The sequence below is a fragment of the Emys orbicularis genome, assembly GCF_028017835.1.
Source record: "Emys orbicularis isolate rEmyOrb1 chromosome 1 unlocalized genomic scaffold, rEmyOrb1.hap1 SUPER_1_unloc_1, whole genome shotgun sequence".
In the NCBI taxonomy this organism is placed as follows: domain Eukaryota; kingdom Metazoa; phylum Chordata; order Testudines; family Emydidae; genus Emys; species Emys orbicularis.
In genome coordinates, this window is record NW_027045122.1 from 100,257 (window position 1) to 123,727 (window position 23,471).

At 42.0% G+C, this 23,471-nt stretch overlaps 1 protein-coding gene across 1 annotated transcript in view; it reads right to left on the reverse strand.

Moving 5' to 3' along the window:
- Positions 1 to 832: 832 nt before the first annotated feature.
- The window catches only part of LOC135894759 (protein associated with UVRAG as autophagy enhancer-like), a 31,544-nt gene continuing 8,905 nt past the window's right edge, over positions 833 to 23,471 (reverse strand). Inside the window, exons 3-15 of the mRNA XM_065422856.1 lie at positions 22,541 to 23,230; positions 14,360 to 14,445; positions 11,353 to 11,560; positions 10,235 to 10,339; positions 7,984 to 8,026; positions 7,603 to 7,734; positions 7,040 to 7,186; positions 6,167 to 6,231; positions 4,865 to 5,103; positions 3,833 to 3,894; positions 2,061 to 2,214; positions 1,849 to 1,939; positions 833 to 1,335 (exon numbers count right to left, since the gene is read on the reverse strand). Of these exons, the coding sequence (XP_065278928.1) occupies positions 1,226 to 1,335; positions 1,849 to 1,939; positions 2,061 to 2,214; positions 3,833 to 3,894; positions 4,865 to 5,103; positions 6,167 to 6,231; positions 7,040 to 7,186; positions 7,603 to 7,734; positions 7,984 to 8,026; positions 10,235 to 10,339; positions 11,353 to 11,560; positions 14,360 to 14,445; positions 22,541 to 23,230 (2,132 nt within the window). The 3' untranslated portion in view covers positions 833 to 1,225. The remainder of the gene's footprint in view (positions 1,336 to 1,848; positions 1,940 to 2,060; positions 2,215 to 3,832; positions 3,895 to 4,864; positions 5,104 to 6,166; positions 6,232 to 7,039; positions 7,187 to 7,602; positions 7,735 to 7,983; positions 8,027 to 10,234; positions 10,340 to 11,352; positions 11,561 to 14,359; positions 14,446 to 22,540; positions 23,231 to 23,471) is intronic.

The window sequence follows — 23,471 nt, forward strand, 5'->3', positions numbered from 1 at the left end:
AAAGATTTTCAGCTTGGAAGTGAATCGCAACAGATAGTTTCAGAGTCCCATTCTCTTTTAGTATAGCGATAGTGTTTGAATGGATATTTAAGAGGAAGGGTGTTTGAAAGTCCCATAGGAAATTAGACATTGAATGACAGACGCAGATCCAGTGTCTTAAGTCATTTAGCTAGGGAGAAAGTACCTTTGGGACATGCTATCCAGATCAATGTCTACAATAACTCACAATAATCCTTCCTGTAAGTTTTGGGGATCTCTGTCAGTGGGTGTCCATTGGTGTTGCAGTGAAGCTTGGACCATGTGTGCTGTCACTGCTGAGACAAGTACCACAGGAGTAGGAGCGATACAGGTTCAGGCAATAGCTCAACACTTCTATGTGCATGAGCTGCTTCCATGGCTGGCTTCATTAGAAGCATCTGCAGGAGCAGGTAAGGAAAGCAGTCAGTTTTCAAAGAGATACCCAGTACTTGGCCTGTAGGAGTCAGCAAGCCTGCAGTGATGGACAGAGTGGATTCAGGGTCATGGACCTCTCTCCCCCTCTCTCTACACACCCTCCCCAAGTAGCCTGGCATCTCTCAGGTTGGAAAGTGCTGCTGTAGAGATTAGCGCGGGTCTCTTTTTAAAACAAAACTGATCCACCATTTTGAGTTAGGATGCTTACCAGGATAACATTTTCAGGTTTTTGTTGTTGTTTTTTAAATCAAACTCGCAAGTCAAGGCATTTCTGTAGTATAGTTTCAACAGAGGAGAGAAAATTCCTCACATTTTAACACTTCTTGCTTGTAATAAAAATCTGACAAGGTTAAAAGAGTTTTTCAATCTTGTTTATTGTCTCTACATTGCATGCAAAGTTACATATGGGAATTGTCAACTTGTCAAATATAAAATAACAATAATAATAATAATAATAATAATAAAAACTTAAGTTCAGAAACAAGAGTAAAAAACCAGTAGCAGCAAAATATTAATGATGGCATTAACATACACTTAAACTGATCACATTAAAAACTATTTTCTGTCAGGATAGGTATTCAAGCATAATATTCAAACCTTATTCTTTTTTTAAAAAGTCACATTAAAAAATGTTAACATGGCAGGATGATTTAAAAATACCAATGTTTAAAACAACATTATCCAACCTGTAGACAGACACCATATGTATCTGTATCTAGTTTCTTCAGAGGTATACACAGAAACCTGCGTGCCTCTTCATAGTAATCCAGTCTCACATCGCCACAGATGGAGCTTCCGAAAACATCCTCCGAGCAGCTATTCTCAGACATTTGGGGCACTCTCCAGACTTGAAACACTGATTGTGGAAGCACGCTTTGCAAACTGTTTACACACACAAGCAGGTGGGAAAAATTGCATCAGTAATTGTATTCCTTGTAGGATGGTAGTTTATCCAGATATGAAAGTAACTGAAGACAACTCATGACCAGGACAATGAAGCACAAAGTAACAAGGTTAATTCCATATTTTGATCGCAAGCCAATGAACCTTGAAGTCAGTTGGAGTCTTTCCATTGACTTCAATGGGCACTGGATTAGGTCCAGAAAAATCCGATGTAACAGTAATACATTTGCTATTTCAAACTCAAACTGAGATATGTAAACCCATACCAAGAACACACTTGAATTTTGTTTTAACTTACATTCAGACGACATAGCCAAGTTTTCAAATATACAATAAACTCACTGCGACAAGACAGTTTGAAATCAGTGGGACTAGTCACGTGCTTACAATTAGGCACGTGCTTAAGCACCTTGCGGAATCAGGGCCTGAAACATTATACATGCATGCGTGCACACGCTCACAAGAAAGCAATAGATTTGGGCTGGAACATACCTGTACATCTTTTACATGTGGCAATCTGAAATGGGAAGAGTACATCTGAGCTCTGGCAAAATTCACAAATAAATCCCTTGGCTTGACAAAGCTAGAAGAATTGAAAGAGTTCATTACTTTTTTGATGTTTATTAAAAGTTTATATTTATAAAAATATATGGTCGGTTGTGGCTATTCTTCAGGCTATACACCAGACACAGAGATTTCCTTACCTCACAGTTTTCTACATGAGATATGGAGCTTTTTAGAATATCCCTGAGAAGAGGCACTAACAACCCTCGTTTAATCTTCACCAAGTCATCCATTGAGAACAGATGCAGCTCTGTCGTCAGGTGGCTGGAGACCTGTTCAAATTCTTTCAATACACTACAGATTTAAAAAAAAATGTTAAATTATGAAGTGACATGTTTATTGAGAGCATGTTTAGCAAAACATGTAAGTAAGTGGAGACAGCTAAGTCTAATCAACCAGGAAGAACATAAAATTGATATCTCTATACACAGCAGAACTTAGTTTAACGGAGTTAAACTTGTGAATTTTGCAAAAAGCCTGAAAGTTATAATTCCCCCCCCCTGCTTCTTAACTAACCTTAGAAGAAAGAATATTAAGTTTTGCCTACCCAGTTTCTGCTGGAGTGTTCGTTGGAAGGCTACAGTGAGAACTTTCTTGACTTGTGGGCGAGGGTGTATGGGGGTCATTATTTAACATAGCTTTTTCTCCCAAAGTTTGAGTTCAATAAGTATTTAAACTAAAAAAAAAATCTGTTCTCAATTGTTTAGGCATCAATCTTGTCATATGCAATAATCCCACCAATTCACTGATCATCCATAGAATGCTCACACAGAAACAGCATAGATAACTTGCTAGTTTAATGCATAAAAAAGCAGTAGGTTGTTGTTGGTTTTGATTTGTTTTGGGGGGGTTTGGGGGTGGGGGTGTATTAAAAAGCCTTTTAGACTATACAGCCATTGCAACAAGCGCAAGATGACCACTATTGTACATTTTAACTTTCATTTGCTAACCATAACTGGATGGAGAAGGAGTGCATCAAAAATGCTTAGTTTTGACAATAATATTTTCATCAGTCATCGAATCATTATTGTCCCTAGCCCTATAGTAGAGAGAGAGAGACTAAAAGTTTACTTTAAAAAAAAAAATATTTACTTGCCTGGTTTATAAAAGACCTCTAATTCTGTGGGTGTAAGCAATAGCATTTAGATGTCTTGCCTAGAACTCAGCTCAATGTCCAAGTGCTATCATATGCACCCACAACTAATTGCAGGTGCAAAACAGAGGTCCATTGTTTTTCCATTGTATAGTTATTACATTAAGCATTGCAGGCAAGCGTTTGATTTAGACAAAAAATAATAAAATTTGCTGGAAGAACATCTTACTTTTCTTTAAACGCACCAATGTTCCCTAAAACCACAGAGAAGTTAGGCTGATTGTGCAATGAGAGAAAGTAGTCAGAGCTGCCTAACTCAGGCAGAATATGCACATTTTCTACAGCTTGGTTTGTGTCATTAGTTAAATGAAGATGGAATGAATACAGTCTACTAAAGAGCCATCATTTGAGCAACATATGGAATAACAACTCTAGTCACCTTAGAAAAACGTTGAACAGAAATTACATTGCTGAGCAAGGACACTCACATTGTTCCTCCAAGAGGAATAGTATCAGAAGGATGAAAAAAAATTCTGCCAAAAATAATTACACACATCTAATCATTAATCAAGTCTCATAGGGGTTTCTACAAAGGCACTGGGGGGAAAAAACAAGCTGCCTTATACAATACACTATCACTTGACATTTGCAATAGATACATTTGCGGGAGAAAGGAAGATGATATCAGAATATTTGATGATCATATGGAACTAACGTCCTTAAAAAGTGCGTGATTAAAAATTTTTCTGGAGGGGGAAGCTCCATGAACAACTATTGTACTTTTACCAAGTATTTACTATGCTTAATCATGCTCCATACCTTTCAGCAAACCTGCAGGTTTTCAGTAGTTTTTTAATATGCAAAAGCTGTTCCTGTATCTCCTAAAGGATGAAGGGTAGGAAAATGTAGTATTTAAAATGAAAAGCAGAGCAGCATACTTAAACATTCCGAAGTGTTTAAGAGCACTCATTTAGACAGTGATATTTAAACACTAGCATTTCACCAATACAGCAGGTTTAGTTTAAAATTAGGAAAAATACAGCAGAGGGTTAGACAGATCAGCTATATAATGCACCCAAAGGCCTGCCCCACAAGTGAGTATGCATGGCCAAAATATACAACCCGAAGCTGCAAGTTGTTCCTGCAGGATCAAAGACTATATAGAACCAATTGCTATGCCCCAGGGAAGGGTTTATAAGCCCTTCCCTTGGGTACACAAGAGCCAATAGACTTGTGCTGCACCCTTCTGTCCAGCCACAGAGACACCCTCCTCTCCCCAACCCACAGGGAGGTCAGTGTGCCCACAAGAAGGGCAGGGGGGAGTGTGAAATCCTTAGAGGAGCCAACTGTTTTCTTTCCCCAGCTGGCCAGACACAGCTGCTTCATGGGCAGAGAGCGGCAGCCAATCAAACTGCTGGTGTCTCCTGGTGGCAGGTACTTGTTCAACAGGGCATCCAATTCCCTGATAAACCGAAATTGGAAGTGGATTAGGAGAGGGCATCTCTTAAACAAGATGGGAAATAGGTTTGGGGCTCCTAATGTCTGGTACAGAAAGGAGAAAACCCCCTCTTCCCCATCCCTTTAACCCTCATAGGAGTGGACGGTGCTAGTACCAGGTGGATTGGAACAGCGGGAGAAAAGGGAGGCTGGTAGCAGTCCTCCTGCCCCGCAGGTGGTACAGCTAACAAATGAAGAATGGCCTGCACTGGATGAGTTATTGCCAGATAGTTCCCAGATATGTTACTTAATAAAGTGGCAACCTAATTAAACCAGATTCCTGGGGTCTAGTCATTCTTCTGGCAGTGTGCAGGACAATGCCACACACTTCAATTACAAAGAAGCTGCACTTACCCTGACTCTGTTCAGTTCCTTTGCTTTTGTATAGAGGGTTTTGTTGATACACGACACATTGAAGATGGGGTTTTGCCATATGCTGAGCAGGAGGTGTTTGGAGAAGTTACAGACATAGTACTTTCTGAAGTCCCATTTCATCAATATTCGGGCAGGGATGGAAGTTTGCGCATAACTATGGCAACAGTCGCAGAAGTACTTCCCCAGGTAATCACAATAGCGGAGTCTCCTGATGTATTCTGTGGAAGGTCAACAATGAAGATAGTTTTTAGAAGAATGGTTCTTTAAAGAATTACGGTATTGCCTTTTAACTGCGTCAATCCAGTAATAAATAATTCAGATCTACAGAAAAACAGGCTGGGGGGGGGAGTTGTTTTTTTAAGAGGTAGACTCATGGTCAGATTTAGTATTCGGAATTAAATATGGAAACCTCTCTTTTGCCTATGCAAGACTGATCATAGTTATCACCATCAAAATTTACACAGATCCTTACTGGAAACACTTTTGGCTGCTTCCCGCAAAACAAGTTCAGGACTGGGTCTTCTGGTTACAGGTGTAACCTCACTAATTCCTTTGCATAGTTATTGTTAATGATTCTCTGAGTCCCTGATGTCAACTCAAATATTAATTTTGTTCTGCCAGGCATGAGCGAATGCCTCTCTTTGTATAATGGACCCAGTATAGGGCTTTACACTCATTTCAGAGATTTCCCATGCAATGAGACCCGATGAAGTGGATACATCTGAACATTACAATGCATTAAGCAGTTTGTGAAAAAAAGTATCCCAAAGTTTCTTATAACTTCAACAGGGTTTTGTGGTCAAGCCTTTAAAAATAAGAAAACTACTTATACACCCCCTTTCTTTTTAAGACCAGTTGACAGTATCAATTGGTAAGGATTACGAATTCGATTTCAAAAGAATTTTCTAATTAAGATTTATGATTTGCAGCTTAGAGACTTATATTTTACTATTAGCCTACTTTAAAAAAATCAAGCTATTTTACAACATCATAAATAATGCTTCCAGTTTTATTGTTGAAAGTCACCACTTCTAACTGTGGATAAGTAGGAGTGCTATGAAGTAACCTACAGCTGATGGAGAAGGGCGTTGTGTTCAGGCTGTAATAACATTTCAGGTGGTGATATGATCCTATTGTGCATTGTGCTACGTGCATCCCCAACCCCTGGAGTGCTTTCTTCTAGTTAAGGTATTGCCAGAACTGCAAAATATATCCTGTCAACAACTGGGGGTTGCTTGGTGTGGTATGTCTGGAGGGTTGTGTTTGTGTTTCAATACTTACTGAGTTCTATTGGGGTTCCACAACCAGCACAAGTAAAGTTTTGTGCAGCTACAACGGCATCTCTCCTGTACAGACAGACAAAATTAAATCAGACTATCCAAAAGCATATCTGATCAGTTACATTCTCCCAGAATGACAGACAGCTGCACTAATACTTATGAATATTTTCAACTTGGAAGTCTGATCATGTTTCTCAAAAAAAACCCACAATGTAGGAAGAGAAGTCAGTTGTAAAAGAGAAGTTCTGTATGCTATTTTACAGTGGAACTCTAAGCTAATCTTTGTAGAATATGCAGACACTGGTACCAGAGATCATGGTATGCCAGAAGTATGACACTTCCCTATTCTTTCTTTAAGAAAGCTTAAAGGGATACTGTCGACCCGGAAAAAAGTCACATTTGTCTGAACATTTTGTACCCGTTATTAATTACAAGTAACACCCAAGATTGTTTTAACAGAAGTTGGCAGAAAAAAAAAGTTATTAGTTTGTTTACTTTGTGCATTTGACAGCACTTTAAGTAGAGCGAGATTCATAATTCTTCTGCGTAGTCTTTTGCTTGCTGAAAAAAAGTCTTGAGCCAGCAGGGAAGCAAAAAACCAAAACCCCACAACCCTCAAAAAAAGTAACTCACCATACTGAGTAACAGTATAAGACAGTGTTAGTCAGGACATAATGACTCAGCAAAAGTAGGCATTACTACATAACTTCCAATGAAACACTGGAGAACAAGGTACTGAACAATAGGCCTGATCCCAAGCCCAATGAAATCAACAGCAATCTTTTCACTGATCTCAACAGGCTTTGGACTGGGCTTAGTGTATAACAGAAACAAAATGACTAGTCCCACAGACAGACAAGTACTTGAGACTTACTTGAGTGATGGGTGAATACTAAATATTATTTGAAACCTAGGTGGGGCCCAGTCTGCGGTTCCTCTTAATCTTGCTTTGACCTTTATTTCTTCTGCCAGATTCCCACTAGACTCAAGTTCCTTTGGAATCTTTTCTTTATTTGCATACGATTGAAGACAGAAAGATAGACTTAAGTGTGGAATTTAACCTGCAACCTAGTAGTTGAACAGAAGCTAACATGCTTTGCAGACTATGCAATGAAATGTCACCTTCAACACTCCAACAGCTGTCAGTACAATCACAGTTTTGATACCCAAAGTCATGTTTAGTAGCAACTCTTGAAGGACTTCTTGTGTTCACAGAGATCCCGTTTACATGATTGTCCTACATTGCATTAAATGCATTACAGTTTTCTAACCAAGACAGACTCCCCCACTTCCCCCGCCTCAAATTGCTTAAAAATAACCAAACCCTGAACACACATTTATATCATTCTAAGCATCCTCCTTCTCCCCATGCCAATGAGGCAGCTGCACTGAACACTCTGAATAATAAGCACATTGTTTTCTGTTCAAAGACTTACTTTCGCCTTAGTTTTGTTCAGGCACCTAGACAGCTGAACGTTAGTTTCTGTCTGTAACCAATGTTTCCTGAACTCTCGGTAAAGCTTCTGTGCTGTTACTTCAGCAGAATTGTAGCCCAGATCAAAAGATAACCTGAAAATTAAGCAAGCCAAATGGCAGCATTTCATAAGTAGATTTGTGTCCTCCACATCCCTGAAGATTCCTCACACTTCTTCCCTCCTCCCCCCCACTTTGATTCACCTACGCCCTTTAGGACCCTTGTGCCACAGCCATCAAACAAACTATGTTCCCTTCCTGCCTCTCTTAGGAGAATCACAATATGGCAGGGAAGAGTATTGCCACCCGGCTATGTACTAAGTTATGAGAAATACAAAAAGTTACCTTTTATCTAGAGATGCTGCAATATTTTCCAAGTCTTCAAGTTCTGCAGAAAAGGAGGAAAAATTTGTTAGCCCTACAAAAGCAAAAACCTCCACCTCCTACCATTGTATTCTATCTACTTTAGGTTCTTATATGGCTCCCATTACCGTAGTATCTGAGCACCTGACAATCCTTAATATATTTATCTTCACAAGAGCGCTGTCAGGTAAGAAAGTGCTATTATCCCATTTTCATCAATCATCATCATCACTCCCATAACCGCATTGGTCGTTGGGGCACCATCACTGATGAGCAATCAACCAATTGTCTCCACCCCTGATGATTGTGGGTCAGTGCTTGAGTCTCCCCAAAGTCCATTCCTGTCCACTCTTTTATGTTGTCAGTCCATGTCTTCTTCTGTCTACCTCTTCTCCTCCTCCCCTGTACTGTCCCTTGGAGGATGATCTTGGATAGGCCAGATGATCTTGTTACATGGCCGTACCACTTCAGCTTGTGCTTCTTCACGGTTGTCAGGAGGTCTTCATATGACCCAGTGCATTGGGTGATGATGTTGTGGACCTCTTCATTAGTGACGTGGTTGAAGTAGGAGATGCCCAGGATTTTAGGGAAGTATCTCATCTCTACCACCTGTATTTTCCGTTCAAGTTCTGCCATAAGGGCCCATGTCTCGCATGCATACAGAAAAATGGAGATGACCAGTGCGTGCAGCAGTTTCAGTTTGTTTTCCAGGGAGATGTTCTTATTCCTCCAAATTGGCTTTAGCTTTGCCACTGTTGCTGTTGTTTGCGCAGTTCTTGCCAGAATTTCTGCCTTTGATCCTTCATCAGTGATGATTGCCCCCAAATACTTAAACTGTTTCACTGTCTCCAGCTCTTGTCCACTGACAGTGATATGTGAGCTGATCCCAATGTCATCAGCAAACCGAAGATTTGAGATTGTTCGCCCCCCCCAGTGCTGACTGTGCATATGTGATCTTCTAGGGCATCAGTCATTATGCGCTCCAAGTAGATATTGAACAGTGTGGGCAAAAGAAGGCAACCTTGCCGGACTCCAACAGTGGTGCGAAACCACTCTCCTATTGTGCCATTGACGAGAACTGCACTGCTGGCCTTGGCATACAGTTGTTTAATGGTAAGAATAAGCTTACAACCAACATTGTATTTCTTCATGGTTGCCCAGAGCGCTTCGTGCCGTACTCAATGCTTTCTTGAAGTCAGCAAAGACATGGTAGATGTCCTGCTGGTGTTGTAAGTACTTCTCACATAGAACACAAAGATTGAAAATCTGTTCTGTGGTACTTCTTCCAGCACGAAAGCCAGCCTGTTCTTCAGCGATGATATTCTCCACTTCAGTCTGTTCAATATGACTTTCAACATCACTTTGCTGGGATGGCTAAATAAGCTTATGGTCCAGTAATTTTGATACAATTGCCTTTCTTTGGCAGAGTGATGATTAGTGACTATGTCCACGTGGAAGGCCACTCATCGGTCTGCCAGATCTTGTTGCAGATCTTGGTGAGTACATCTATTACTATTTCTCCTCCGAATTTCATCAGTTCAGCTGGGATATTGTCAATACTTGTAGCCTTTCCATTCTTGAGTGATTTCACAGCTGTCTCCACTTCTTCACGCAGTATTGGAAAGTAATCCTCCCCTGTTGAATCTAGGCTGTCTACACTAGGATCTCCATTTGTCTGGTGGTTTTATAGATCAGAGCAGTAATTTGTCCACCTATTGATGATGTCCCTTTCTTCTGTAAGACTGTTCCCTTCTTTGTCTTGAATTGCGTTAGCTTTTCAGATTTTTTACAGATGGGTAATGGAAGCACAGAGATGCTAAATGACTTGCCCAAGATCACACACGAAACCTGTGGCAAAGCAGGGAATTGAACTCCGGTGTCTCAGCGGCTATATGGGGAATCTGTGGTGTGTGCACTTTGGGCACTACCACATACATTGCATGTGCACGTTAATATACACGTCAACCACTGGAAAGTATTCTTGCTGTAGAAATGAACTCCTGTATTATTATTATTATGTATGATAGAGTTTTAGCACTTATGAAAAGCTATTTCAACTTTTCCTATTAGTAGTGCATGATTACCAAGAGAGAAATTTTATCATACACCTGTGAGTTTGTACTATAAAATACATACTATGGCAACATGTAGCTCTGGAAAAGTGGCATTGAAGTAGTTAGTAAATCTATCCAGACTCATTGTAAGTTGCAGCTGCATAGTTTGAAAGTCTTACCAATAATTACAAATTCATCGTCTGAGTCACTATCGCAGTGAAATCTACCGGCCTCATGATGTGACGATGGATTTACTGATGAGCTGACCTGCAGCACAGCACAACCTTTAACAAAGTAAATGATCCATTAATAAGAGTTTCATGGAGGGATTAATATATTTAGATCTGTGCACTATTTTAAACATTCTGTCACTGTCTTCTCCTCCCTCTCCATCAAACAAAAGCCACACACTAAATGTAGAATGAACTTTTAGGTTGTATGTTCTTTGGGGGAGGGACTGTCATTTCTTTTGTATTTGTAAAGTGCCTGACACAATGGGGCCTAAGCTGATTGAAGCCTGTATTAGCTATTGCAATTATAAATATTTAATAGTAATGTGCTTCCCCCACTCCACACACTTCTACTTCAGTGATTTCCCCCCCAAGAAGTTACATCATTTAGATTCATGTTATCCTATGTATTAAAATCCCTTTTGGGACATGTCCATTTTACAAATTCATGTACTGTACAGTGTTACAATATCATAAGCCTTTGTTACCCTGACTCATACTACATGTGCACAAATACTGCTTGAGATTTCATCCTACTCAAATGTCTAGTGACTGATCCATGAACTAATGAAGTAAGTTATAAAGCAAATGATGATAGTCAGACTCCATATCCCGTAATACAAAAAAGGAAGATGAAGAAACCACACATTACAAACGTTGCACTTGAAGGTGGGTTTTTGTGTTTTTTTTTAAATCCTAACTTGACAGTTTCACTAACAAGGAACATGAACTACAATTTCTAGTGAATCACAGTCCAGCACAAAGAACTACATATATCCCCGGGCACACTCCAAAGAGAGATACAAACCATAAAAAAGATACGCAGATGTGAATATTAAAGAAAAACTGGCAAGCATGGGAATCATTTGGAGAATCAAATTTATCAGGGATACATCTCATAGGACAAGCGACCTTTTATTTTTGACAGCCTGTCTGGGGAGTCAGTGAAGATTAGACAGGACAAGGAATTCACTTATGAGAAACACCCATCCCAACTCTTTCTGTAGGGTAATCACACAAAGGCAGGCAAGAAGCACTGCATTATGGGTTAAAATTAAATAACTTGCCTTCATAGCCACTGTCTGAAGAAGCAGAAGAAGCGGATTGTGTCTTTACTCTGGTATAAGAGGATATTTCTGAATCAGTCTGATAGCTGCCTAGTGATCCACTGGTTTCCTCTGTATTCCAGGGCTCTGCATGTTGACTTAGGATACTGCACTTCATTTTTTCCAAAGATGCTATGATCATATCTGCAACAAAGAAGTGTGCATTCTCCTGGACACAGAAAAGAGGAATGTTTATTACTAATTTACTTCTTAGTGTAATTAGTGTCAGCTTCTCTTCCCAACATTAACAAGCCAAGAAATGCATACTTAAAGCATACCTGGCCTTTAATTTAAGAAGCTGCAGGAAATTAAAATAAAACAATGCGGGTAAAAGGTACAGTATCCAAGAAACTCAATTTATGTCTGTCTTAATTTTTTTAAAGCGTATTTGTTGCATTTATTTTCTTTCCCTCTTTTAAATCAAAAGGAAGAAACCTAAAATGCTTAATTGAGTACTCTCTTGGCAGGTGTGTATATTTAGGCATTTTTAAGGGCTTATTCCCAAGATTACAACATAAATTTTAGTAAGCATATTTTAAACCATGTAGCATATTTACTAGGATTTAATTAAAGGAGTGAGGTATATATAGACACATTAGTGTGCATATTAATTTTGAAGTGGCGAGGTGTGGCAGGCTTTAATACTACTTTGAGATTCTCAGATGAGGGATGATAACAGAAGTGCAAAAGCACTTGCCTATCTCACTGACTTAATTCTTTAATGTTTGCAAAGTATAATTAACCCCATTTTACAGGTGGAAAAATGGAAACTTGCGTGACTAGCTTAAAAGGTCACGCAGGAAATTGTTGATAAAGCCGGGGACGGAACACAGATCCCCTGGCTCCCACGGTGCAGTTGCTTGCTTGCTTGCTTACATGCAACTTCAAGGTCTGATAGGAAAGCTCATTGCTTAAAAATACCCTCAGGATCTAGTGTTGCAACTTGTGAATGCAGATATCAAATAATCCACTAAAAAATTGAGTTACTGCTCTAAAAATGGCACCAGTTGTAACTGCAACATTCTTCACAACAGTGTACTGGAAAGCTGTAGTAATAAGCTCTATTAAATTATCATCACTTAAGAACAATTAAAAATGAAAACTTCAGTAGACATTCTTCAACTTTTTAACCGTCTTTAGGACAAAGAGGTGAACAACAGATTTTATTTCTAAACAATTCCAATAAAATGGCATTTTCTCCACAGTACAGGCCCTCATATAACGTCTCAAGAAGTTCACATGGGGGCCTGAAGAAACTGTATCTTAAACTACATGTTGTTCGATTATCACTACTTCTTTGGTTAACAGTTTGCCACAGAAACCTTTCAACAAGATTTAGGACATACCATTAAAAAAGGAAAGAGAATTAAACAGTCATTTTTTCCTGGAGGGGAAATACTGATAGCAAGGTGGTTCAGAGAAAGTTTGATAGATGCTGAATGGGGGTTAATACCTGGTCACTGGCAGATCTCAGAATACTGCCATGTCCAATGGTTAAGAACTTTCCTGCAAGACTTTGCGTTGCCAAGTGGGTACTTGCATATTGAGGAACTTACATAAGCAATCAGACTGCATTTACATGAACTCTGCTCTCACCCCTTTTTCGCCACCTTCCTTTTATACACTGAGCTCCTTCCCTTTAGGAAACAGCTCAGGGTCATAGAAGAAAGGTGGAGAAGACCTATTAGGTCATCTATTCCCTCTCCCTCCTAGGGCAGGATTGTAACCTTCAATACATAGATTAGTGCTTTGTCCAATCTTCTACCAGTTCCCCTGGGAGACTACTCCGTCGTCTAATAGAGGTCAACTGTCAGGACGTTTTCTCCTGATATTCATCTTATTTCCCCCCTCTTAGTTTTATCCCATTACTTCTAGTTAAACCCCTTGTACCATCCCTGGTGTCTGAACCCTTTACTATTTGTTATATTGTCCCCTCTCCCTTTCATAATGACTGAGCACTTTGATCTTTCCTCTAAGATGACAGACTCCTGATCATTTGTATAGAGAGGGCAGTGCTGCCTAGTGGACAGAGCACTGGATTGGAATTCAAGAGACCTGGGTTCTATTCCCTGCTTTGCCACTGATAGGCAGGATGACAAAATGATGGGGTCTAAATTAGCTGCTACCAATCAGGAAAGAGCTCTTGGAGTCATGGTGGATAGTTCTCTGAAAACATCTGCTAAAAATGCAGCAGCAGTCAAAAAAGCTATCAGAATGTTAGGAACCATTAGGAAAGGGCTAGATAATAAAACAGAATATATCATAATGTCTCTATATAAATCCATGGCATGCCTGCACCTTGAATACTGCATGCAGTTCTGGTCACCCCATCTAAAAAGATATATTAGAATGGGAAAAAGTACTGAGAAAGACAACCAAACTGATTCGGTGTATGGAACAGCTTCCATATGAGGAGAGATTAAAAAAACTTGGACCTTTCAGCTTGGAAAAGAGATGACTAGGAGGGGATATGATAGAGGTCTATAAAATCTTGACTGGTGTGGAGAAAGTGAATAAGGAAGTGTTATTTACTCCTTCACATAACACAAGCACAAAACAAATCCTGTGCTATACTTTCACAGAATAGCATGAAATAATGCAGATAAAATGGAGGTTTAGGAAAGGGGAAAACGTTGTTTGGAAAATGTTTGGAATGAAAAGGGAGTATCTTTAAAGTATTACATTCCCTGGAGTGAGTGAAAGGAGGGTGTGTAGATGGGGCAATATTGAAAAGTTTGGGCTGAATTTTCATTTGTAAGAATGCTCATCCTAAAACAGAATAAAAAAGAAAAAACAGCAAGTTGTAAAAGACTAATTTTGGCATCACTAAAGTTTGTTTTTCTAAAGCCGATCAGAAGGAATCAGTTCTATGTAGACTGACTAGCAAACAATCAAGTGTAATTATTCATCAGTGATTATTCTGTACTAGAATATTGGTGCAATAGATCCAGGACAGCGATGCTCTCACCTTCTCCACATCTACAGGAAGCATGAAGATATCCTGCAAGGAACGGTTCAAGGAAATAGCTCCTATGCTTAAAGATGAAGTAGCACCTGTAGGCATAACAATAAGCATTATTATTAGTTATTTGTTTCTTTGCACTAGCCACAATGTGTTAAGTGCTTTCCAAGAGAAAAACTTGCCCTTGTTTTCCAAAACTGTCATCGGATGTGGGAGGGGGAAGAATTATCAAAGGTAGAGACAGTTTGAGAGGCCTTTGTCTTTTGAAAATACAGACAGTACTTAAGTTATCCAGGCAACCTGGAGAAAGTATGTCAAGTTTAGGGGAAACAAAGCTTAAATACACTGCAACACATAACTTCATTGTAAACCTGCCTCGGAATTCTAAGCAAAACCCAAAGCTGTTCATTTAGTACACTACCAAACACATAAAATACCACCACACTGAACTACAAACAGAGGAGTGTGGACCCGAGCAGTTAAGAAAAGCCACATGGCAAAGCCAGGGCACTCCATATGCTACCCTTGGAAAACTTCATGTGTTATTACAGTAAGCACATGAAAAGTTAATGGTGCTCAGAACTGTTAGCCACTGGCTGGAAGATAAGACTCACACTAGCACAATACATGTTTCAGTGGGGGTCTAATCATACAGGGGCCAGCTGCAGACAGTGTGGGTGCTGGTTTCATATGAATGCAAGAAGTTCAGAAAAGTTTGCTGTATATTTCCATATTTCCTGAATCCCTACTGCATGATAGCATATGTAGGACCACCATACGTAGAGACGCAGCATTTCTCGTTTTACAACGTAGCAGCTGCTGTTTTCATTTTTACAGTGCTTACTGGTGATTTTGATTAATATAGAAAACAAAAGCACTATCTCATCCCTTTCAGCACCTTTTTATGACAGAGCAGAGCATACTTTTGTTTCTCTATAGCTCTTGAGTACCTACATTCAATCACATCAACATGATGTGCTGGAATGGGTCTTAATTCTTGTTGAAATTAAAGCCTCACCTTCATTAAAATGAGTTGGCTCATATTCTAATACGTATTTTATATTCAAATCCTTAAGAACCACTACTACAAGAAATTAGCCAACTAATATTGACAAGATAGAGGGGCAAGGGGATAGTTTATACAGTCATAACAAATATATTATATATTTAATTTATTTATTTATTTTAAAGGAGCATATGATAATAAGACCTGTGCTTACCACCACCTTGACCACTTTGCTTGTATATTGTTTCTCTCTTCCCTACCTTGCATGTATTGACTTGTTTCAGTTAAAAAGACTTTGGGGCAGGGCCTGGCTTCTTATGTACTCACACAGCATCTGGCACATTCTGGGTATACCACAATATAAAATGATTTAGAACATCCAGATGACAAGCAAACAGTCTGTCTTTTTCAAACTAGACCATCTCCACCACAGACTTTCTGCTTAAAATGATAAACTATCATGAACAGAGAGAGACTCCCGAAAACACATAAGAATAGTTTATGCAAGTCATCCCTTCCAACTAATTAGCACTGAACATTTCTCAATTCGTTAAGTGTTTTTATTTGGCTATAATTGGACACTTCACCTTGAATGGTCCTTTAGAATGTGTTAACTATAATATGTGCTAACTACTTATGCTAAACTGTTTGATCTTGTATTTAGCTGTAACACAGACCTGAAGAAGAGCTCTGTTTAAGTTCCAAAGCTTGTCTCTCTCATCAACACAAGTTGGTCCAATAAAGATATTAACTCACCCACCTTGTCTATCTGGAACTCACACGGCTACAACAACACTGCATACATTGAAGATAAAGTAATCCTGTCCTCCCCATCTTACTACAAAAGGGTTCCATTTCTCGCTGAAGGAACTTAGTTAGGATAAGGCGGGGGAAGACAAAAAGACCTAACACAGGATCACACTAAGTAAGAGTGAGTATTTTCCTCTTTAGAAGTCTGCCTTCTCATTCAAGTTTTAACTCAGCCAAGTTTCACCAAAACTTTTGATTAAACTTATAACAATCTAAAAATTTTCCTTCCTTTTCAGATTTTAACATCTTTGCAGCCTCAACTTACATCTGCAACAGATCACTGTATGCACCATTGCAGTATGAGAGCTAGCCATACTTTGTAGCTACCAAGTAGGATAAACGTCCACCTGCCTAGTCAGGTAAAGGTGTGGAAGGAGAGAACTGTGCCAGCTGGCTATAACAGCAGGGATGCACACACAGTCTGTAGGAGGAAGCTAGGTGGGGCCTGACAGCAACATGTTGCAAACTGTGACAGATAAAACTGTATGCAGTGTTGTAGCCATGTGGCTCCCAGGATATTAGAGAGAGAAGGTGGGTGAGATAATATCTTTTATTGGACCAACTTCTGTTAGTGAAAGAGAGAGAGAGAGAGAAGGTGGTAAAATACAAGAAATTACCTCACCCACTTGGACAAAATTGTCAGTTTGCTTGCTAGGCACTGTGCATCGCTGCTCTAACCCTGGTGGGGTCTGGGAAAGGACATTTCAGACAGTCACATTAGGAAACTGGTTACTTTGAGTAGCCTAGGCAAAAAATTAAAGCTAAAGGGAAGTAACAGCCATTTTGCTTGCCACACACCTATCACCTCAAAGACCAGGAAAAGCAATTCATTTAAATAGTTACCTAGCAAAGGTAGAGATTTGCATTTAAAATTAAACTGTACTGAAGTCCTGGGAGTGGGGGGGGCGGGGGGGGGACGGACCTTAGTGTGGCCCTTTTAAATCAGAGATTATTGGAGGGGTCCTTAGAGGAAGTTTCACAGGATAAGTAGAAACAGCTTCATAGTTAAAAAGCAAATTCCATTAAAAACCAGTTTGTCTGGATTTAAACATCAAGCCTTTCATTTTCCTGGTTTTTTTCCTTAGCAATGGGAGACAGGGCAGCAGGAATCACACCAACATTTAAATAGTGGGGGTGGATTTGAGAGAGGGATGAATCTTGCTTTCAGGTAGGAATCTAGCTGACAATTAATGGAATGCCAACCAGAAAACACTCTGGTATAATTCCCACTCTAAAATTAAGCAGTTAATTTCTGGTCTTTCGGCTTCCTGCTCTCTTCTACTGTCCCCTTTCTCCTGCCTCAGTGCAATTTCACAGTCACAGTTCCAGTGAGGGAAGAAGCTCTCTCATACCACTCTCTGCCCTAGGCCACTAGCCAGTGGTTTAACTGACTGAAGAGAGGAACAGAGGCCTGAAGTTGAGGATTTTGGAAGTTGCATGATCTCTGAGATGGCACAGTAAGTTTAAAGCTCTAAGCATAGTATAAAGAATCAAAGCAAATGGCAAATTTTAAAATCAAGAGGGGTTTTTTTTGTTTTGTTTTTTTAAAGATGCTTTAGGAATTATTTTGGGGAAGTTCTTTGGCCTGTGTCACACAGGAGGTCAGACTAGATGATCACAGTGGTTCCTTCTGGCTTTGGAATCTATGAATCTATTTTCTTTGCCAGAGCTGAATGAGGTGCTTCCCTCCCCCACCCCCAAAAAATCTCTCAGGTTTAACAAAATAAAGTCCCTAATCCTGCAATGATCTTTTCTCAAACTTGGCCCAGTCCACATTCTGACGGACACCAGCTGGTTGTGAAGGAACCTAACTACTGAATCGCATGTGCTTCTAAGCCACCTGGGTCTCGGGAAAACCTGGTTACTGTTCCTAGCACGCTCCCAGGCCCAGATCTTGCCTTGTTTTGATACCCATGGGCGGCAGGCATCAAAGGCAGGAGAAGGCGGAGCCACCCCAAACTGCCTGCGTGGCCCCGCCCACACTCCACCCCTAGACTCTCCATCTTCCCACCGTGCTCTGCTGTGGCTCTTCCTTCCCCTGTGGCTGAGGCCCCAGGCCAGGGGTGCCGGAACCAGAGGGGCTAGGAGGCCAGGGCCCTCTCACTTTTTGAAAGGGGGGGGGGCCTGGCCCATCCACTTTTCACTGGGGCAGACCCCACCCCCTTCCCCTTCCCTTCCCCCCAAGGCCCCACCTGCCCTGGGTGGGGGACCTGGGAGGCAGAGACACGGGCCGGGTCTGCTTGTGCCCCCTACACTGCGGGCAGGTGTAGGGTCCGCCACAGCTGCCTGCCCAGCTCTTATCATGGCTGGGCTGTGGCTCTGAGGGCCCCGTCCAGAGCCGGATCAGGGAGAACTGTGCGGGCAGCTGTGGGGAGCCTGAGACCCTCCACCTGAACTGGGCAGGGGGCCTGAGACACAGGCAAGGGGCTGCCTTTGCCTCCATCTCAGGCAGTGGGGGAGGGGCGGGGGGCCCTGGCCTCCCCACATTTGGGAGTACTCCGGCGCCCTTGCCCTGGGCGGAGGCTGGGGCTAGTGGGAGCCGGCCTGCAGCCAGGGACTCTGGGCGGCTGGAGCCAGTGCTCGTGCTGCCTGCCCGCCTGGTGGGGGATGCTCAGGTAGCCTGGGGCTGGTGACGGGGCGACTCTGGGCGGTGGGGGGTAGGGGGGGGTGCGGAGGGGCAGGGCCCCAGGTAGAAGTAACCGGCCAGCCGAGGGCTAGCTTCCCCAAGCCCCCCGGTTCACCCGCCGCCCATGTCTGAGCCCTTCCTTTGGAGGTGGGACTGCCTCCCCCAGACCTTGGAACCAGTCCCTCAGCCTCCAGAGCCCTTAAGTCGCTGACACATTCCCTCAGAATTGCACCTACTCTCTGGTCATTCTTGGCTTTTAGTTTAATCCCTTTGGGGACAACATGGCAGAAAGGCAAGGAGCACAGGTTCAGCAAAGGAAGTTTTTTAAGCACAGTCACTTTACTTTAACAAGCACTAGAAAATTACATATCTTTGCAAAACAACAAATGGTGTGTGTGTGTGTGTGTGTGTGTGTGTGAGAGAGAGAGATACACACCAGTCCTCCAATCTTATCTCATCCCTCTGAGAATCAAAGGTATGCTCAGCATTCAGGCTAGGCAGAGAGTCCCTCTCTCTCCCCCTCCCTCCAGATATTCTTGGAAGTGGTAGTGAACGGCCCTGCTCCACTGAGAAACACCCCTTCTTAAATACAGTCTATGCTTTTTTTCCAGGTGCCCAAACTGAGACATTCCAGCCCCTTCCCCCAGTCAGACTTCTGAGTAGAGAGTTCATTATTCCATGGGATTGGGTGCAGTTGCAAGACAGTCAAAATTGATGATCTGGGGGCTTTTAAATTATAGTCACTCAACAAGGTGTCAAGCATCTTTCCTGGGCTGGGCACCAGTCTGGAATGCAGCGCAACAGACTGCCCTTGACAACGTTTTTCCAGCACAGAATGCAAAACTCTAGTCAGCACACAGAATGGAAGAGATTGCAAAAACAGAAGTCATAATTTGACAAAGACCTATTCCACTATGCCTGATAGGTAGAGCCCTGCATAGATACAAAATTTGTATTCGCATCCGATCCGCAATCTGCAAAAATGGTCCGCATATATACACACATCTACATCCACAGATATGGATATCCATGGATTTGCAGGGCTCAAATGGTAGGACCCTAGCACCTCTGAGGACTAACTGATGGGGGGGAGGAGGGGGAATTAGGATCTACAGTAAATAATGTTTTCACCCCTCAGTATTAACACAGGCAAGGACATTTTTAGAGTGTTTACTTCATCTTTAGCACCCCTCAACCCATTCTGGCATTTGTTTTCCAGATGACCACTACACTAGCCAACATCATCAGACTCATGAGACATGCCAAAAGCCTACATTGTTTGCAATAAGACAGATAGTTCCATGCAACTTTAATGCATAACAATCCCTGGCAACAGTTTGGAGACTTGGCCAGGACTGAACTATCCAAACCTGCATGACTAGCTGTACTTGGTTACAAACATGGGTGAGTTTGTTTCTTCCCTTGTCTATTCCAGACACAGGGGCGGCTCTAGCTTTTTTGCCGCCCCAAGCACGGCACACAGGCTGCCTTCGGTGGCTTGCCTGCGGGAGGTCGCTGGTCCCGCGGCTTCGGCGTACCTGCCGCCAAATTGCTGCCGAATCCGCGGGACCGGCGGACCTCCTGCAGGCATGCCGCCGAAGGCTCCCTGACTGCCGCCCTCACAGGGACCGGCAGGGCGCCCCCCCGCAGTTTGCCACCCCAGGCACGCGCTTGGAGCGCTGGTGCCGCCGCTGTCCAGACAGGATCCAAATACATTGTGCCTGGTTCAGTGAACAAAGCGCCTAACTGGAGCAAACCACAATCGTCATGGCCACATTAATCAACTGCTCACAGTGTTTATGAAACTAGATGTCCCAAATAACTAATTATTGTTCAAGTCCCTGATCCTGCAATGGGGTCTGCCCATTAAGGAGCTCACTGCAGGATCAAGACATGTTTTGAATTAACATGACATTAGCCATTTACAGATGAGAGAGACTACAGTACTTGAGGGTGGAGCCACAGAGTCTGTCACATGTGCAATGTTGATTTTAGAGTAACAAAAACAGAAACAAATGTGTTTGAGGGGTTTTTTCAGGGGTTGGGGGAGCAGTTATTTATGATACCAAGGCAGCCTGATTTTCCCACCCTTACACCAGAAATTCACACCTTGTCAACCTTATGTTTCCTGGATAACTGAGGAGCTAATAAGATTATGATATCAGATACCAATGAAAGGAAACCCAATTCACTGAGGGCTGGGGATGACTTTTACTCACATTGTTACCTTTTGTTTAATCCAAAATGCCTGACAAACTATGGAACTGAAAGTATTTTTGGTGAAGATTCAGCACCTCCACCATTTCATTTAATAACCGAAGACCTGATCCAAAGCCCACTGAAATTAATTGGAGTCTTCATTAACTCCAATGGGTTTTGGAGCATGCCTTGAGGGAATGCCCAATCCATGTTTCTGGCTCCTCGGAGACCTTCAGCAAAACAGGGTACAAAAGATTTGACATTCCTGAGATTTCTAAGGTAAAAACAGAAAAAAATCAAATTCTGAAGAGAAAAGCCTGACATTTCAAGCCTTTTTTCTAATCACAAAGAAGGGGAAGAGAGCACAAACCCCCATTCTCTCCACCTTCAGGTCTCCTTTAAGTAGAAATCAAATCAGTTACCATTTTAGTAACCTGTATTAGAGTAGCAGACAGATGTCTTAACTGAGATTGGGCCCCATTGTGCTAGGCACTGTACAAACACATGAGAAGAGACAGTCCTTGCTGCAAATAGCAGCTTACTATCTAAAGGACAATACAGACAAACGATGGGAGGGGAAACGGGCATGAAGCAACTTGCCCAAACACACACAGGAGGCCAGTGGCAGAGACAGAAAGAGACCCAGGTCTGACTCCTAGTTCAGTGCCCTGTCCACTAGACTAGACCATGCCATCTCCCCTAATGTCACTACTTGTCCTGCACCTTCATAATAGAGACCTTTATTTTCCATTGATGACAATTTGGGACTGTACCATTCATATGACTAAACAAACAAAAACTGAAGCTTATCAGCAGCAATGTTGCTCACACTATATTTAGAACAAGGGGCTCCTGCAAAACTCTTCTCCCTGATCCTGTTTATGTGCTCACAAAGAACAGTGGGGAGTAACTGATGAGAAAATAGATTCCTATAAAACAGAAGTTCTTTATCATAACAATTCCAGGAGGCGATGCTCCAGAACAAGCAAACTTACTATATGCACTTTCTTAGGAATAAATATGGTGTGGGCTTTTTTTTTAGGAACAAAATATGAGTATATTGCAAATACAGCACAGTGTTAAGATTTGTATCATTTGAAGGAGGTGGATGACAAATGAAGAGCTTTTGGTGTATGTCTGGAGAGCCGCGCCGCCTGGCTGGAGCCAGCCACGCCACTGCGCAGCACAGAGCGGGTCAGGCCCTGGCTCTGCAGCTGCGCTGCCCCAGGAGCTTGCAGCCCCGCTGCCCAGAGCATTGCACCGGCAGCAGGGCAAGCTGAGGCTGCGGGGAGGGGGAACAGCAGGGGAGGGGCCGGAGGCTAGCCTCCCGGGGCAGGAGCTCAGGGGCTGGGCAGGAGGGTCCCGCGGGCCGGAGTTTGCCCACCTCTGGTCTACACTGTAGCATTTCAAGTGTAGACAAGTCTTAAGTGGCAGTGTTTGCGTGGTCAGTTATCACCACAATGAGACCAGTTTCATTTGGGTCTATCCCCTAGTACTACAAAAGTAGTAACAGGAAAAGGTTTGGAAGTGATTAAATGAAAGTTACCTTGCTGATCAGAGGGCACTGACTGTGAACGCGGGTGGAAAGCATTGCTGCCCTCATCTCTGAGTGGCATGGGTTCTGAAGTCTCAGAATTTCTAAATGCTGCTGACAGCTCATTAGCTATTGAATCTGGAGAGATTCCTTTAAAAGCCAAAGGCTGGTCTGGTGAACTTGAAGAGTTTTTAAGATCTTTTTCTGAACACGTAATAGCAGAGTTCGCCAATGATGTGATAGTGCCTCCAGTTAAAGTCACTTGGGTAAAGTAATCACATTTCAGAGGAGACACTTCCAAACGGGATGAGCTATTTAAAGCCGAAGTGATGGGGCTTCTGCCAGGATAAAGTGGGCATGATGAGGAATCCAGTGAAGATTTAGAAGAACTACACGGAGTATTATCCCAAGATGCCTTATGCCTCATAAATCTAATGTCCATTTGTGTAGAAGCAACATTGTGATGTGTATAATCTGGGTCACTGTCATCATTAGAATCACCATCAGTACTCTCCTCCCAGTGTTCCATATCGCTGTCTGGACCTTCAGTTGTCTGCAATACCGTTTTCTCTGGTAGTGAAGATGGTTTAATACCAGATGCATTTAGAACAGATGCAAGAATTTCTTTGATGGCTGCAGTACTGTCCAGGAATGATCTAAAATTTCCTGCATGCCCAATCACTGCTGGCCTTGAGTACTCATCTGTTTAGGAAAAGTAAGGGATCAAGAGGTTAGGAAGTCATCAAAAAAAGGTTCCTAGTTACAGCATGAGTAGAGAATACATTCAATGGGGAAAAAAATCCAAACAAACCCCCCAACACTACCTCCACTGGAAGGTTAGGGATCTTGTCTCCTGCAACCTGGAAATGTTTCTATTGTTGATCGATCAATAGTAAAGTAAGACATTCCTAGCCAAGCATGTATACTTAGTAAACATTTAAAC